This window comes from Penicillium longicatenatum, assembly GCF_028827895.1.
Source record: "Penicillium longicatenatum strain IBT 33135 chromosome Unknown contig_1_segment0_segment0, whole genome shotgun sequence".
Classification (NCBI taxonomy): Eukaryota; Fungi; Ascomycota; class Eurotiomycetes; order Eurotiales; family Aspergillaceae; genus Penicillium; species Penicillium longicatenatum.
Window position 1 is genome coordinate 428,784 of NW_026643119.1, and position 16,418 is coordinate 445,201.

A 16,418-nucleotide genomic window follows, 5' to 3' on the forward strand; every position below is an offset into this window, starting at 1 on the left:
TCTCGCTAGATCCAGTGGATTAATCTTCACACATCGACGGGGGAGAGGGTGGGTGGGGAAGAGGGGAGAATTGAATCATCGATTCCGAGAGAAACCTGGAGCCGAAGCCGATAAGCCGGGATTAAAGTGGGTCTAGACACCCGATATGTAAGGCATTACGTGCATTGCATTAGGTTTGACTAAAATAGGATGACAGCGGCAGTTGATTTCAGTTGATTGCTTTTTCAAGTCGGAATTACTATGTTTCAATATGCTAATAGTTCATGTACCGTACTATTATATTCATAGCTATTTGCATATCGAGAGAAATAGCCTTGGGTATACAATTAATAACTCTATTCCCCATATCCTAATCCTCACGGGCAATCTCCTCTTGCCATTGTCGGCGAGCAGTCTCGTACATCTCACTGTTGGTGGCCATATCATATCCGATCAAGGCAAGCGATTTGCCAACAATAATTGCCTCCGCGTGTGCCGCATCTGTTCCAGCCGCGGCTGTAAATGTAGGATGATGAGGGAAGCTATTACCCTCCGTGGGAATGCCGAACATTGTGTGTAGGGTAGGGACAACATAGCTAACATTTCCTATTCAAAACGTCAGCTCTGCGTTTTCAAAAAATCCTTGATGACCTACCAATATCTGATGAAGCCGTCAAGACTTTGTCGTCACGCTTCATCACATTTCGGTTGTAAGAGTCCATGTGAACCTTGTATCTCTCACAGAGTGTATCATTCAGTCGGACGTCAGTGTAGAGCTCATCCCTGAAGGGAAATACCGAGTCAGTGATTTGTGAAATGAAAAGATAACAGGGAAGAGCCTACTCTGAGATTGTTACTTGGCATCCAGTAGCCAAAGCACCAGCTTCAATGCAATTGCGGACCTTGGCCACAAGGGTATTGAGTCCCTTCAATGTCGGACTCCGAACCTGCCAGAAGGCCTTGGTATAAGCTGGAATCACATTGGCCACTTTGGGAACGTCTGTGAAAGCAACATGGACACGTTGGTCCGGCATAAGTTGCTGACGAAGCACTGCCACGTTATTATAAGAGGCCACCAACGCATCCAAGGCGTTGACTCCGGCCCACGGGTTTCCACCGGCATGCGCGCTCTTGCCCGAGAACTCGCAATGAATATTTTTGCGCGCGTTCATAAGTGTTCCGGCGACTCCCACAATTTCCGGCTTGTCCGGGAAGAATGTTTGGGATCCACCATGACTAGATGAGGAATTAGGAATTGTCACGAGAAAAAATAAAGCTGGAAACTCACGCCATGAGACAAATGTCCACGTCCTTGTAGGCTCCGGCATCGATCAGTTTAGCCTTGCCTCCTCCGTTCTCTTCAGCTGGTGTTCCTAACAATTTTGCTCGTCCAGGAACCCCATATTTTTTCAATGCAAAAGAGAGAGCGAGAAACGCAGCGATACTGCTGGTCGCGATAAGGTTGTGGCCACAGGCGTGGCCGATATCGGGAAGCGCGTCGTACTCGGCGTTAAAGTTGATCAATCGCCCACCCGATCCACTGAGGGCTTCAAACGAAGTATCTAATCCATACGCATGGCGAGTGACAGTGAATCCCTGTTGCTCGAGGAAGTCACAGATGGTGTCGTGGGCACGGTGCTCTTGGTAGGCAAGTTCGGGATTCGACCAGATCTTAAACGATAAGAGACGTTAATGATTTGGGCGCAGCTTGAAAGGAAACTCTAATGATGCGGTGCAACTTACCTCGTGGTTCAATTTGCGTAGCGAGTCGTTCAATGCTTCCAGCGCGGCATCGACGGATGCTCGCACAGTCTCTAACTGAACGGCGGAAACAGTCATGTCGTAAATGGTCTAATGTATTAAGATGCTAGCAATATGATGGAGATCTCCGGAGGGTGTACGTCTGGTGTACGTTTAGCAAAACTACCTAAATCTTCCCATTATTTTCGAGGGGCCATCATGATTTAATAGATAATAGAAGAGGGGCCTCTTTCGCCACACCCGAGGCATCGTTTCCCTATCGATAAGATCGGAAGTCCGGTGAAACTCTTCGGATGGCGTTTGCCGACGATCGAACTTGGACCCTGTAATCCTTGATAGCGGCATGGCTAAATTGGATTTCCGCTAGGCGAGCTCATGAGCTGGAATTTGGTCTGTCGGCAAAGGGTGGGTCGTCTCCCCACGTTTTCAATTTGTGGGGTAAAACTATGACACACCAGTGACTATCGTGTTTCTAATCTAGGCAGATCAGTGTTCGGTGTAATCCATGACTTTGACTGCTTTCTAATAGGTAAGTAGGTTGCCGATAGGAGGAGGTCCGGGGCTGATTGCCGACGGAACGACAACATTGGCCAGTCTGCCGATGAGAGCCCTAATCTCCGGGACTTGGCAGGAACGTCGTTATCAATAGGCGGGGCCAGGTAACTCTATTAATCTCCCCGAAGCGTATAGGACCTCGTATCGGCATCTGAAATCCTTTATAGTCGCGAGTGACTGCCGATATTTGTAGCCGCTTGTTACTGAACGATCTTCCTGTGGCGTATATCGTCGCCTAGCTGCCCTCGGCCGAGGGTATAGAGTATGGTATGTGGCTTGAACGATGCTTTATGTGTCATAGAATTGGCACCTCAATACGATGTACTGAATGCGGGGGAGATCCGCCTTTCGCCACTCTTTCCATGATCGAGGTTATGTATGGGGGGTGCAGCCGTCTGGGGTTTGCATTGTCAATAATCAATTCACAGCCTAGAAACTTTTGATCTTCGTTGCTTACCAATTTCTGCTACTCTTTCAATTTGAAAGGCCACCTTTTCCGTTTTTGCTTTCGAATTCTGTTTTCCTTAAATCACAATATCCAAGATGGAAAAACAACCACCTGGTTCAGTCGATCTCGACATATTGAAAGCACCATCCAATCCCGCAGCAAAAGATGTGGACTTTGGCGAAGTTCTGGAAACACATTCTACACCACAGATGGAAAGAAAAGTTCTTTGGAAACTTGACCTCTTGTAAGTTTTCATGATGTGATTATACTTCGGCAGCTATTCTTTATCACAACACTTGCCCTATTCCATTCAACACGCCTCGAACAGTGGAATGAACTCAATTGGACCCCTTGTGCTCTTCCTTATCAATAGAGCCAATTGCTCATAGTTACCCGAGAAAATGTTTTCTAACATCCTTCCAGTCTCATCCCTCTCATGGGATTCTGTTACATGCTGCAATATATGGACAAGTTAGCCCTCAGTCAGGCAACATTATTTGGATTAACAGAAGACCTGGTATTTACTCACCCCTTTCCCCCCAGCCCCTTGCTGGGGCTGTTTGCAATGAATTATTGCTGATCACACACGGCTTGATCCAGCACCTCAAAGGCACAGAATATAATTGGTCGTCCGCGGTCTTCTACTTCGGATATCTTGTGTGGAGTTGGCCCAGCTCATACCTAATCGTACGACTCCCTCTCGGAAAATACTTGAGTTTAGCCGTGTTCATATGGGGTGGAGTTCTCATGTGCCATGCAGCCTGCAAATCATGGAGCGGGCTGATGGCAGCACGATTCTTCTTGGGAGTCGGTGAAGCATCGATCGCCCCTGGCTTTGCCTTAATCACAGGAATGTTCTACAAGAGAGAAGAGCAGCCAGCTAGACAGGCAGCTTGGTTTCTTGGAAACTGCATCGCATCCATTATTGGTGGTCTGATTGCATACGGAATTGGCCTTATTAAGAACAACAATGTCAATAGCTGGCAATTGCTATTCCTTATCCTAGGCGCTGTCACTGCTGCCTACGGAATTATCCTTGCGGTCTTCTTGCCAGACTCCCCAGCCAAGGTCGTGTTCTTCAATAAGACTGAGAAGGCGATTGCTTTGCAGCGAACACTCAGTAACAAGACTGGTGTCATGGATGTGGGCAAGTTCCGGTGGAACCAGGTTCTCATGGCGATCAAGGATCCACAGACCTGGTGTCTTGTGCTGTATACCCTTTGTGTCAACCTCTGCAATGGTGGTATTACCAGCTTTTCATCTATTATTATTGCAGGCTTTGGATTCTCCAACCTCAAGTCTTTGATTATGCAGATGCCCACGGGTGCTGCGCAGATCGTCTTCCTGCTGCTTACATCGGGATTTGCCACCTTTGTACGCTCTTCTAGAATTCCCATGATGATACTGAACTGTTCTGTCTCAGTTATTGGGATGGCTCTCATCTGGAAGCTAGATGATGATAACCGTACCGGTCGCCTGACGGGGTTATCTCTGGGAGCTGTGTTTGCAGTCAACATCCCCCTATCACTAAGTCTCATCAGTTCAAACGTCGCTGGGTTCACAAAGAAGAGTACCGTCAGTGCCTTGATGTTTATCGCATACTGTGTCGGAAATATCGTGGGGCCACAGTTCTTCCTTCCCGCTGAGAAGCCTTCGTACCCCGTGAGTGAATCATTCTCCTGTCCTCTGTATCCTCATTACTAATTTAAATCTAGACCGGTATCAAAGCAGCTATGTCTGGCTTGATTCTGGGAATCTTCTTCTTAATTTGCCTTTACGTGTTCTATATCTGGGAAAACCGCCGCCGCGATCGCCTTTACGGATCCCCGAGACAATTGACTGAGGCAGAGGAACTACAGGATGAATTCTCCAACAAAACCGACCACGAGATTGAGAGCTTCCGATATGTTCTCTAGATATTATGAATATTATACATGACCCAAAGCAAGATTCAAGTTTGCTTTGCTTTCGCTTTTTTATAACGTGTTCCATGGCAGACCAGTAGATATTTACCGAAGAAATCTTCGGCGAAATCATCGAATGGCTCGTAGGCTGCGCCTAGTTGGTGGGCAGCTGCGATTCCGGAGATGCAAGCAATCTCGTGCATATTCTAATTTTTCGGGTTAGTTCAGGTAAAAAATTGCCCGACATAATATACTTACAACCATAGTCCAGCTGCCCGCATAATGAGTTCGATTCTTGCCATTAATGAACATCATCCCTGGGACGACACGAAGATAATGCTGCCACCGATGACCAAACTGATGCCACCACTTCCGTCCAATAATTTTTGTCGTGTCGATATCGTTCCACGTCCACATATCCTTTTGCTGGTCATTCAAGAAAATAGTCTGGAAGACATGCTGATCCAGCGGTCGTGGTGGATTACCCGCACCTAAGGTATCACGGAACTGGTGCTGGTAGTTCGTGCAGTCAAATCCCATCTCAATCTTGTCTGGATCAGATGCAAAAGAATGCGTATAATACATTGGCCGATATCCTCGCCAACCATCTTTCTGGCAGACGGGCTTTTGTTCGGCAAATGCAATCTGATTCTTTCGTTCGTTAGTGGTCGGTTGTGCACAAAGTGCTGGATCATATTGCGCCTCGAAGATTTTCTGAAAGTAATCGGAATCCGAATGGGTAATGGTGATGTCGTTGAAGAATTTCACACCACCCAGAACCCACTTTTCTCGCCATGTGGCTTGTTGGCCGAGAAGTGTCTTTGCTTCGTCGGCAGGACAACAGAGAACTAATTCGTCGAAGGTGGCCGTCATCGGTTCCGACAACTCCTCGCCATCATCACTTGTCTTTGTTCGGACTTCCAATACTACAGCTTTTGCACTGCGCTCTAAAATCGTCACAGAAGAGTTGAGCTTAATATCAACCCCCTTTGATCGGAGATCCGAAGCCCAGTCCTTGTAGAAATCTCCCAGATTTGGAAACGTATACATCACCGGTAGATTCGGCAATAAAGTATCCGGATCATACTCCCACAACTTCATCTGCGGATCATCAAACAATCGCTCCAGAAGGACACTTGAAACATTAGGTGTCTGATTTCCCGTTCCAAGAAACAACGCCAGCAACGGCAACACCATCTTATTGCTGAAATCGCGACTGAATCCGAACAAACGTAGAATCACTTTGACCGGCATAATACCTAGAATCGGCATCATGTATTTGATGCATTTCAGCACCCGGCCCAGCTTCTTGATTTCTCGGGAATGCTGATCAACAAGGGGGCTGGGAAACACGTTTGTCCAAAAGTTGTCTGGGCCTTTACCAAAAGATACTTGCAGCTGGACTGGCTGAGGTTCATATCCGTATTGGCGGAAGAAGCGGAATGTGTGACGGAAGATGGCTGAACCGCCTTGGACTCCGTCATTCAACCAGCTTGCTCCATGCTTGGATTCATCCAGTGGGATTGAGGTGGCCTGGCCGCCTGTATGGGAGTCAATGTCAAACATTGTGACCTTGAATTTGTCTGGATGGTTTGCTAGCTTTGCCGCGCATGACTAGTAATGGATTTAGAGGTCTGGCTCATTTGATGCAGTGTTGAGCACATACCATGCCTGCGGCTCCAGCTCCGATGATAGCCACCTTCTTTCTGCTTACTTCCGACATTGCAAGTTGGGATCTGTGTAATACGCAAAATCTTGGGCTTTTGCAGACAAAGCTGAGAGTGCCACGCAATTTAAAGAGATAATCGGCTTGACCTGAAATCTTGACGCGATGCAACGCGATCGTGGTGATGTCAGGGCCGAGCATTCCTCGCGATGGACCAATCACCGGCCTAGAAAATCAATGAAGACCAAACTTCTAACCCTGGAAGGCTAGACAGGATGATGCTTGTCAAGCTTAAACTCTATCTTTCAAAAACAGGGTTTATTGTCTAACATTAGGGTCAATCCCGAAGGCCTAAACTACGATTTGGGCAGAGCCTCCCAAATGTCCAGTGATCTTGGCGCAACTATTCCCAATGGTATGTGCCTTCATTAAGTAGTGGTCTTCATCATTTCTTTCAAGCCATGAAAACGCAGAAAAAGCAAATATGACACTGCCTCCAAACCCGAAAATGTCAAGGAACGCCATCCAGGGCAGCTCCAAACGTACAGTCAGATGGGCATGCTACACAAAGAGAACATTAATGTGGCGACGATCCATCGAGGCCGTGGTCATTTGGTGCGTAAGAAACCCGCTTCAATCAACAGGAGGACACAGAAAACAGGCTACTGCCTTCGCTGCGACGCCTCCGGCACGGGCGGCTTTGACGAATGAGGCATCGAGTCAGGAGTCGGCAAGCATTCACCCTCATAAGGCTTCCGCGCCCACACACGTCGCCTGCATATCCCATTAGTACCATCCAAACAGCCACACACACACAGAATAATAGAAACTTACGCCCGTTGATACCCATGATACCGCGGGTTCTTAAGTTCACTCCGCATCTTCGCAACATAAACAACAACCTCCTCCTTTGTCCACGGGTGAGGAGTCCCAAACTTAGTAAGCAGCCACATGCACCACCCTTCCATGCCATCCATCCAATGCTGAAAGTTGACGACACCAGCCTCTTTGTACCTTTGATCACGTGGCCATGCACCGATAGGCCATTTGTAGGCCTTCTCGTGCACTTCCACAAATCCAGCTTTACGGATCGAGCCTGCCATCGTATCGAGGATGTCGCATTCTCGGCCTGCGGCTTTGCCACATGCCAACATGTTTGGGCCCCAGGTTCGGAGGATGCTGTCTTTGGGGATGCTGCCATCGTCGCAGTCAATGCAGGGGAAGGCCTCGAGTTGTTCTATCCAGCCTCCGGGGCGTAGGTTGCTGGGTTGATGTTAGAAGGTGCAAAAGTATTGATGGTGATGCGGGAGTATGGTACTTACTCGTAGATACGTTTGTAGACTCGGTCCCACTCGCCTGGATCGAATGAACCGATCATAATTCGTAGGTGAACTAAATCAAATGGGTTCTGCCATGTCCACTCTTCCAGGGCGTTGTCTACCTCGATAATGCAGTTGGGCGGCATCCAGGTTACGGGGGGTGGGAACAGGTCCACGCCGCGAACGGTTGCTGGGACTCGTTAGGACTTCAAATAATCAGTGTTTAGAGTTGAGGTAGATCTCACCATCAGGAAACATGTCTGCGACATCGCTAAAATTTGGTCAGCCTCATTCTGGTTGGTCGCATAGCGTGGCATGTTCTTGTTTGTGCTCACATAGCCCAGGTACCCTTTCCCGTGCCTAGATCGAGGATGTGCTCTGGCCTATTCCCGATAGGTGCTCGAAAAAGAGGATTCTCTCGGTCCGATTCCAAGACGAGCGCGACCAAATGTCTTGAGGATCATTAGTATCAGGGATCGACGTTCCATTCGGAACGAATTGGCATACCCAGCTTCATAAGAATCAAACATCTGGTCATCCGAAGGGATCCTGTGATCACGTTAAAAGGTATGGTTTATCATTGTTGCAGTTAAAGCCCGTACAGATATTCTTTGTTGCTCAGCGTTTGATAGCTACTTGTAATTAGTTTTGTTCATTGTTATAACGTGTTCGACTCACCGACGACCATTTTCCATTAAACCTCGGTAGATCGAGGAACCGATCGAGGTAGTCTCCCTGACAAAACTTAGAATGAGGTCTTGTAGATCATGCATCTCACTTACGATTGCCAGTCATCAGGATAGCTCGCATCGGCAATGTGCAGACTCGGATCCTAAACCCGGTTAGCACAGCACCTGCAGCAAATAAATAAAAAAACCTACTACTGAGATTTCCTGACTCTCATCCGCCATAATGCAGAGATGGTATAAATGGCAAGGGGTAAAAAACAAGAATAAACGGTGTCAGATCAGTAGTTGCGGGAATAACAGGTGTGAAAAAAGGGGATTCCAATCGAAGAAAAGAAGGAAAGATTGGGACCACTTGTGCCCAGCTTTTGTGGTTTTTGGCTTTTGACGCGCCCCGCTACGGCCTCCCCACTTCACCTTCAGGGAAATTGATTGGCAAGACCGACTCCAGCAGGCTTGTGTTTGTTGGTTTGTGTTTTGCACGGAAAGCGAGTCCCGCATCCGAGCCAGAAAAACAAAAGAAGGTTCGTGTCCTTGACGGCACAGTGGGACTGAGCCGTGACGCTGAGTTGTTGAACGATGTCAAAGGAGAACTTCTCCAAGCCAATAGGACATGGGCCACCTGCATTAGTACCCGTCTGGGTTTCCTGCAGTGCACATCTGTTTGCCATCATTGGTCCGTTCGAGCATAATTCAAATAGTTTTGTTTTCCCAGAATTTTACATGATACGTCTAATGGGGCTTTCCTCGAATGGGAGGGTTGTGCGTTTCCATGTTGTTGGCCAATGCGCGCCGTTCCGAGGTCCACTCTCACCGAATGTTGGACGTGGCTGTTTGCCAAGCTGGCACGGCGCAGCTAAGTTTAACGGATTCTCGGATTGCTGCGGTCGTCCGAGCCGTTCCCGTGAATTGTATGCAGGAAGGGGAAAACGGAAAGAGGAAAAGCAAAAATACACTAAAGAGTAGATAGTGAAACCAAAAACCAAATCAAATCAATTCAAACAAATATGGAAGAAACTACATAGTATTAAGATCTGCAGAGGTGGAGAGAAATGGTCTATATTACAAGTGGTTCGATAGAATCTATATGGCCTATATAAATTTTACAAGCATCGCAATGTCCAAAGCTCCCGCTATCAATGCCAACGGGTGGGTGTTCCCGAGGTCCGGGAAGGATGACTACGCCCTGGCACCATGGCTGTCTAGAATTAGCTGCAGCTTGATGCACCGGCAAGATTCCCGGGAAATGTACCAAGTTACACCAAGTCAAACGCAAAAGTACCATGCAGCACTCTAACACGAGGCACCCGAGGGCACGTTCTCACAGTCATCGCTAGTGCTGCCACCGGTGATGTCAACGCCGCTCCAGCTCCAGTCAGAGCAGCTACCATCACCACACAGGATGTACACCTCGACAGCGTCACTCTCGACGGAGCCAGTGATGCCATCAACGGTCACGTCGGAGATGGTGATACCGTTGGTTGGGTCACCGGTCGGGGAGCCGTTCTCGTAGTCCTGCTCGATCACAATACCGTAGTCGGTGATACCGGAGAGAGTGATGTCGGAGAAAGTGATATCGGAGACGGTACCAGTCGCGTCGTAAACAGTCTTGATACGGACACCGTTCGCGGAGTCGCTCACGGTGGACGAAGTGAAGGTGACGTTCTTCACGGTGTTATCGTCGCGGCCACCAACGGATCCAATGGACAGACCGTGTCCACCGGAGCAGGTACCGCCCGAGAAGTAGATGTTCTCACCCGAGTTGATAGCAACGCAGTCGTCCTGGTTCTTGACCACTGCGCCGGTGATGGTGATGTAGGTGGACTCGCTGATATCGAAGCCGTCGGTGTTGTGGCCACCGTTGTCGTCGCCGTCGGAGTTGTCGATGGTAACATCCTTGATGATAAGGTTGTCGGACTGGACACTGATGGCCTGAACGGGGGTGTTCTTGATGGAGAGACCCGAGATAGTCGAATCATCCAGGGAGTGGGCATAGAAGAACTTGGGCTTGGTCTTGCCACCGTTGGTACCTTCGCCGTCCCACCAGCGAGAACCGTCTCCGTCAATCACGGCGTCGTCCTCGGCCGTGACGGTGATGCTGGATCCGGAGATCCTGATCAAAGGACCGCTCCACTCCTCGTAACCGAAGGAGGTGGTGCCTGAGAAGATGACCTATATGCATTCAGTATGCTGGTTGGAAAATGCGTGTTTTAGCAGCGATCTTACCTCAGTTCCATCGTTCAGATCAGACAGGTCCAAAGTCTCGCCAGCGGGGACCTCAATGTTGCTGAGGACGATAGTGGAGCAATCAGTCTTGCTCTCCGTGGCACTGGCGGCATCGGTGAAGGTGCAAGAGGATGAGGATCTCTTGATCGCATCCGAAACACGCGAGGGGGTGGGGGCGGCAACGGCAAGGCTGGCAGCCAGGCCGGCGCACATGAGGTGCGAAATGTAGGAAGGCATCGTTGGATAGTTCTGTTCAACAGAACTTGATAGCGAGAGTAGAGGCAAGGAAATTTCAAAAGAATGAGTGGGCTCTGATCAACAGAATACCAAAAAAGAGTGAAAGTAGTCGAGAATGATAATCAGACTGACCATGATCAGAAGCGAGATATACCCCTACTTATAGTCCACGATGCGTTCGGTAGATCCCGCCGGGGCTCCAGCAAGATGTGTCCACCCTACCACTCCCCCTTTGGGATTCATCTGGAATTTCTTTGTTGGGGCAATTTCCATCAGAAACCAGGGGCTGAAGAGGATCATTCTACCCATGTTAGCTCGGTGAAGAACTGGTGCTTTGGCGGGACCCATCAATCTCTAACGGCCGAGCCATTCAATTCGACATTGGTGGCTAATGGACCCCCTGAAACAAGCAATGATGGACATTCGGCGGACCCATCACGTCTCACCTTGCTCAATTAGGCCCAGACGGTCATAGAGCCGAGTTTCCCGAGTCTACTGTTCCTGTCAAGCATCTACCGAAGAAATTCCGATGACGCTGTTGCGGATCCACAATGTAACCCATGGCCATTCGTGGAAGATTACATTAATCAATTCCCAAGGTTCAAGGTTGGTGAAGATGCCCCCTAATTAGCAAGTGGAGATATATTAGCCTATATGTTATCGACCAATCATTTAAGAGGATTCGTGGGCCAATCGTGGAGGTTATTTGTGCCATGATGCTTATGTTCCACGTTATGTTAATGTACTATAGCTTCTTTAATCTGGGCATGGAGCTCCTAAAACTCAGTGTTCCAAGGTTGTTCCAACTTTCCGACTTGTCAAAGCTAGACCAACTCGCTGGAAGTCGAATCCAATTTGAATGCATAGATCAGAAAATGAAATTTGGGAAACATTGGGACTTAGAAAGAATTATGGATCTTCAAAGCTCGTGATCATTGAGAAGCTTCCCAGCAAGGAGCTTAATATGGAGAGATAATTGTGCTTAACTTAGCTTCTGGGCAGTGGAGCTTAAGTCCACGTGTGCAATTACGGATACCTTGAAATGAATAGAGTAGTTGAGTTTGACACTAAGCATGGACATGAGAAAAGGGACCGGGATTGCGAATGGCAATTTATTTTCTAAATTAGTTGAGAGAAGGTGCAATGCTATAGACCAATACTGGTCACATGACCACGTGGAGTAAATCACTTGCAGACTTTTCATTCTTCCTCGAGCATGGCAATCTCAACGGGTAAAGCGCAAAAGGTTACTGGGGCCCCAGATTATGACAACGCAGAGTTTTGGGATGACCGATTTGCGACCGGTCGGGATGTGGGCGAGTGGCTGAATTCTGGCGAGGCGCTAATCGACGCCGTGGTGTCTGATCTAGAAAGCCGACCAGTCAGACAACCACGCGTCCTGCACCTGGGCCCAGGCGTTTCCCAATTGGGCTTGAAACTGCGTGACGCGTGTGTGGAGCGCCACTGGAAGGGCAATGGCATTGTCGTGAGTATTAGCTAGACCGTGTATTCACAACCCATTTCCACTCACCATAGTGATTTGACACAGAATGTCGACTTCTCCGGAGAAGCTGTCCGTCTTGGACAGGAACATGAAAGCCAGAAATCTCCCGCAGAGGCGATGCACTGGCAGCGGGCCGACTTGCTATCTTGGAGCCATGTTTCGGACCTTTTGCCGTTCGCCCCCTTCGACGTGATTCTCGACAAAAGTACCAGTGATGCCATCGCTACCGCGACCGACCGGCATTTCGCGGCGACGGATGAACAACTTTGCCCAGCTGTTCGAGAGCTATTAGCCACCCAGCCCTCAATCACTCTGTCCCCTGTCGAATTACTCGGTCTACATCTCGTGCCATTGACGCAGAAACACACGACTTGGATTGTAATGTCATACTCAACCTTCCGTTTCGGGGGAAATTCCATTCTCGATCAATACTGGACTCTTCGATCCCGGACACCATTAAAAGCCCCTGCGGGCCCCGTGTCGTCGTCCGCTTATACCCCTGACGTGTTCCACTGGATCTATATCTTAGACCGGAAATGATGCAAAGTATAATTTGGGGAGTTTGCTTTTTACATAATGCACAGAATAGGTCTAAAAAATGTTTCAATTTGTTGCGTCGACAATTCGACCGATACAACAATGATCGCGGGACAACAAAATTAACTAGCACCAAGCGGTCCTCACGAATACCAGCTCAAAAACACGACTATATATCGGAAACGCATGTCGATTGCAGATCCTATATCGCCTTCTGCAAATGTTAGCTACAAGTGTAGAACGCTTTGATTTTCGTATACAGCTAGGCAGAATAATAATTTTCTGAGCGCCGAGTCCAAGCCTTACTCTAGAGCATCTGCTTTATTAACTTCTGGTAGCTCACGCTTTCTCTTCAACACGAGGCGGATGAGTCATACCAAACAGGTAAAAAGTCAACAATCAGCGGGGCAGGAACCGACCCAACCCAACCTTTAACCCTTAACCATTAACCATTACCCCTGGGAACCGAACTCAACCATGGCTTTCCCCTACACAGTCGCGCCCCACCTAGCATACTTTGATGTGCCCTCGGCGGAATTTACAGCAAGTCGCCCAGAATTTGATAGCTTCGGCGTCGGAGGCTTCATTTTCTTTCAAGATGCAAACGCGACTGAATCCGATTCGCAGTCAGCCCCACCACCACGGACTCTTCTACTTCAACGAGCGCTGACTGACTCGATGCCTGGATGCTGGGAAGGACCTGGGGGTTCTCATGAGCCCGAAGACGACAGGACTCTGCTAGATGGTGTCGTGCGTGAAGTTCTCGAGGAGACCGGTCTGCATGTTTCGCGAATTGTTGAGCTCGTGAGTGTTGATGGGTGGACTCACAAGCGGCGTGAGGATGGACGATTCATTCGCATCGCTAAGTACTCGTTCATTGTCGAGGTCCATGAAGCTGTGCGTGAAGTATCTGGGGAAACTCAGATCATAAACCGGGATACTATTCCTGTTGTGTTAGAGGTTGATGCGCATGATGCGTTTGTGTGGGCGACTGAGGAAGATGTACAGACGTCCTTGCAGTCTGGCACGGGCCCATTCAAGTTTACGCCCTTCGCTGGGCCTAATCTTGCCCGGGCTTTTGATTTACTAAAGAGAATACCAAAATAAGAACAATATATATTTATATCAATCAGTCGGTCAAGATTTATCATGGCGTCCTCCACCTAGATCGTCTGGGAGTCATCTTCCACGGGAGCCGCACCTTCAGCCTGCATCTTGAGGGCTACTTGGTCAACATCTCTCCACACACGTAACAAATTGCCACCGGCTACCTTGGCAGCATCCTCATCACTCAATCCTCGGCGTAGGAGCTCCGCAATCAGAGCCGGGAAGTTGGATACATCTTCCAGTCCCCGAGGTACTGTCGGGATACCGTCAAAATCACTTCCAAGGCCGACATGGTCGAAGCCCGCGATAGTCCCGATGTGCATGATATGATCCGCGACGCGCTCGAGGGTAGCGTGCTCTGGATCAGCACCCGGGATACCATCGGCGCGGCCCGAATCCACACAGGAGATGAAATCAGGCGAAAAGTTAACCATGACGACCGAGTTCTTCTGCCGCACCAGTTCAAGGACATCATCGGGTACATTGCGCGGATGCGGGCACAACGCATAGGCCGAGCTATGGCTGAAGATGATCGGAGCCTGACTTCCGGTCCACTCGGTCTTGCCGGCACCCAGCACATCACGCATGGTATCCACGCTCACATGGGCCAGGTCAACAATCATACCGAGTCGGTTCATTTCGTAGACCACGTTTTGGCCCGCCGGACTGACTCCGTGCCACAACGGTTCGGACTTCTTCACCCCACCACCTGACAGTTCAACAACCGCGGCGTCGGCATAGCGATTGTGGCAATTGTGAGTCAACGTTGCATAGGAGACTCCCAGTTCGTAGAAAATGCGAAGATGCGACAGAGAATTGCCGATTGAGTGCAGCCCTTCTATACCGAGGGGAGAAATAATCTTTCCCTCCTGGAAAGCGCTCAGAGCGGTAGTGCCATTCGGCGGAGTTGAAAAGACTTCGGGAAAAGTCTGCTGAACACGAGACATCAAGTCAACTTGTTCCATAGTTTGACGTATACCTAATATTATTGTTAATTCTGCGATCTTAAAGTACAATCTGTTTACCTACTAGGCGCATATGTTTCATCAGAAAAGTCCGTCCAATCGGTAGGACAGGGAACAAAAACACTCCAAAAGGTGCCACCAACATGACCACGCTTCAGACGAGGCAGGTCTACATGGGCGGGAAGTGTGCCATTAAGAAAGGCGTCCGTAAAATTGGCACCATGAATGTGATTATGAAAGACCGATCGGATAAAGATAGGGAAGTCATCATGACCATCTACAGCCCAAATTAGCCAGATGGCCCCAACATTGAAAAGCAAACCATACCAATCAGCGGTGTTTGAGTCAAGATGTTATGCACTCTTTCCTCAATGCTAGGAACACGGTGAACATGGTGACAGTGCGGGTTGAGGAACCAGCCACCGGCAAGCACAGTGCAGAGCAGCAAAGCCCAGCCTCGCTTCCGACATGACTTTGACTTCCGAATTTCCAGGTTTTCTGGATCCTGGCTCAGAGCCTCATAGTGCTTCTGCAGTGTTACCTTCTCCATTGTCGATTTTGTGTCACCGGAGGATGTGTGACGGGGAGAAGTTGGGGAAGCACGCGATAAAGCCGATAACCCCGAGCTCCCGTATAATTTCCGATAGATAAGGAACCCACGAATCAACCGCAGTGGCTGAGGACAAAGATATCCCTGTAAGCGACCGGGACATAGAGAGTAGAAGGAACTGTACTTAAGCTATGATTTTTATCCATATTTGAAACGTTTACAGACATGGACAGTTACCACTCATCTATAGAATGGCGGCCTGTCAGAAGACTTGAGTAATCCTCAGATTTCAAATTATGAACTCCAACGGGTGATAATTTAAAATTTTAATTGAAGTTAAATTAACAGATCACTTGAGCTTACATAGCACAGTACAAAATGTCGGAGCTTTTGGTTTCATCTCCAGACTATTTTTGTCCGACCTATAACCAGTCGGGCCTGTTCGTTGATTTCTTCAGTAGGAATCATAGATCCTTGGAAGTGAACAAAAGGTCCTGCCAACTCAGAAAAAAAAGAATTAGAAGATAAATCGGACAAGAAATCTCTATGATACTGTACTTGGCGCACTTCTACATAATCACTATAATGGGAATTCCAAACAATTTAGCTTTGGAAAGTGGGGTAACAACCCATACATGAAATGTCTGGATCAGCGGTAGACCGAGATTCAGGTATAATTTTCCTTTCAAATCAAATCAGTTCCTCACTGAACCAGACAAAATAGGTCTCTATTCATTCTAGCCCAGTGATGAGGACTATGACCACACCCTCAACTGTACATTGTACTTGCACCTCCGAAGCTTAGTGGGCCACTGACGCGCTATTAGGAAAGAGCCCAGCACGAGCGACAGCTGCTTTTCATTATCACATGCGCCAGCAATGAAGTTCCGAGGTTAATGAAAGGAATGGATGTTTCACATTTAAGAACGCCTGGTCTCATTGCGATGCTATCGTGTCAAGGCTTACACTAATTC

The 16,418-nt window shown here is 48.5% G+C and overlaps 8 protein-coding genes across 8 annotated transcripts; 3 read left to right on the forward strand and 5 right to left on the reverse strand.

Moving 5' to 3' along the window:
- Window positions 1-349: 349 nt before the first annotated feature.
- N7484_000946 (M20 family metallopeptidase) lies at window positions 350-1,818 on the reverse strand (the record flags this gene model as incomplete). Its single annotated transcript, XM_057111366.1, has 5 exons — window positions 350-585; window positions 635-762; window positions 823-1,215; window positions 1,268-1,650; window positions 1,723-1,818. The coding sequence occupies 5 exons, from the start codon at window positions 1,816-1,818 to the stop codon at window positions 350-352; spliced, it is 1,236 nt and encodes a 411-aa protein (XP_056976103.1).
- Window positions 1,819-2,838: 1,020 nt separating this feature from the next.
- On the forward strand, window positions 2,839-4,659 carry N7484_000947 (uncharacterized protein; the record flags this gene model as incomplete). Its single annotated transcript, XM_057111367.1, has 4 exons — window positions 2,839-2,987; window positions 3,167-3,260; window positions 3,344-4,405; window positions 4,459-4,659. The coding sequence occupies 4 exons, from the start codon at window positions 2,839-2,841 to the stop codon at window positions 4,657-4,659; spliced, it is 1,506 nt and encodes a 501-aa protein (XP_056976104.1).
- Window positions 4,660-4,694: 35 nt separating this feature from the next.
- N7484_000948 (putative flavin-containing amine oxidasedehydrogenase) lies at window positions 4,695-6,370 on the reverse strand (the record flags this gene model as incomplete). Its single annotated transcript, XM_057111368.1, has 3 exons — window positions 4,695-4,853; window positions 4,906-6,261; window positions 6,314-6,370. The coding sequence occupies 3 exons, from the start codon at window positions 6,368-6,370 to the stop codon at window positions 4,695-4,697; spliced, it is 1,572 nt and encodes a 523-aa protein (XP_056976105.1).
- A 605-nt stretch (window positions 6,371-6,975) lies between these two features.
- On the reverse strand, window positions 6,976-8,543 carry N7484_000949 (class I SAM-dependent methyltransferase; the record flags this gene model as incomplete). The annotated part of the gene is made up of 10 exons (XM_057111369.1): window positions 6,976-7,087; window positions 7,148-7,576; window positions 7,636-7,822; window positions 7,878-7,903; window positions 7,968-8,084; window positions 8,140-8,181; window positions 8,235-8,264; window positions 8,311-8,367; window positions 8,415-8,464; window positions 8,514-8,543. The coding sequence occupies 10 exons, from the start codon at window positions 8,541-8,543 to the stop codon at window positions 6,976-6,978; spliced, it is 1,080 nt and encodes a 359-aa protein (XP_056976106.1).
- Window positions 8,544-9,611: 1,068 nt separating this feature from the next.
- Window positions 9,612-10,781, reverse strand: N7484_000950 (glycoside hydrolase family 28 protein; the record flags this gene model as incomplete). The annotated part of the gene is made up of 2 exons (XM_057111370.1): window positions 9,612-10,490; window positions 10,545-10,781. The coding sequence occupies 2 exons, from the start codon at window positions 10,779-10,781 to the stop codon at window positions 9,612-9,614; spliced, it is 1,116 nt and encodes a 371-aa protein (XP_056976107.1).
- Window positions 10,782-11,997: 1,216 nt separating this feature from the next.
- Window positions 11,998-12,825, forward strand: N7484_000951 (uncharacterized protein; the record flags this gene model as incomplete). Its single annotated transcript, XM_057111371.1, has 2 exons — window positions 11,998-12,267; window positions 12,331-12,825. 2 exons carry the CDS (start codon window positions 11,998-12,000, stop codon window positions 12,823-12,825), a joined length of 765 nt encoding a protein of 254 aa, XP_056976108.1.
- A 474-nt stretch (window positions 12,826-13,299) lies between these two features.
- Window positions 13,300-13,929, forward strand: N7484_000952 (NUDIX hydrolase; the record flags this gene model as incomplete). The annotated part of the gene is made up of 1 exon (XM_057111372.1): window positions 13,300-13,929. The coding sequence occupies one exon, from the start codon at window positions 13,300-13,302 to the stop codon at window positions 13,927-13,929; it is 630 nt and encodes a 209-aa protein (XP_056976109.1).
- Window positions 13,930-13,985: 56 nt separating this feature from the next.
- N7484_000953 (dipeptidase) lies at window positions 13,986-15,444 on the reverse strand (the record flags this gene model as incomplete). The annotated part of the gene is made up of 3 exons (XM_057111373.1): window positions 13,986-14,908; window positions 14,959-15,171; window positions 15,222-15,444. The coding sequence occupies 3 exons, from the start codon at window positions 15,442-15,444 to the stop codon at window positions 13,986-13,988; spliced, it is 1,359 nt and encodes a 452-aa protein (XP_056976110.1).
- Window positions 15,445-16,418: the final 974 nt, after the last annotated feature.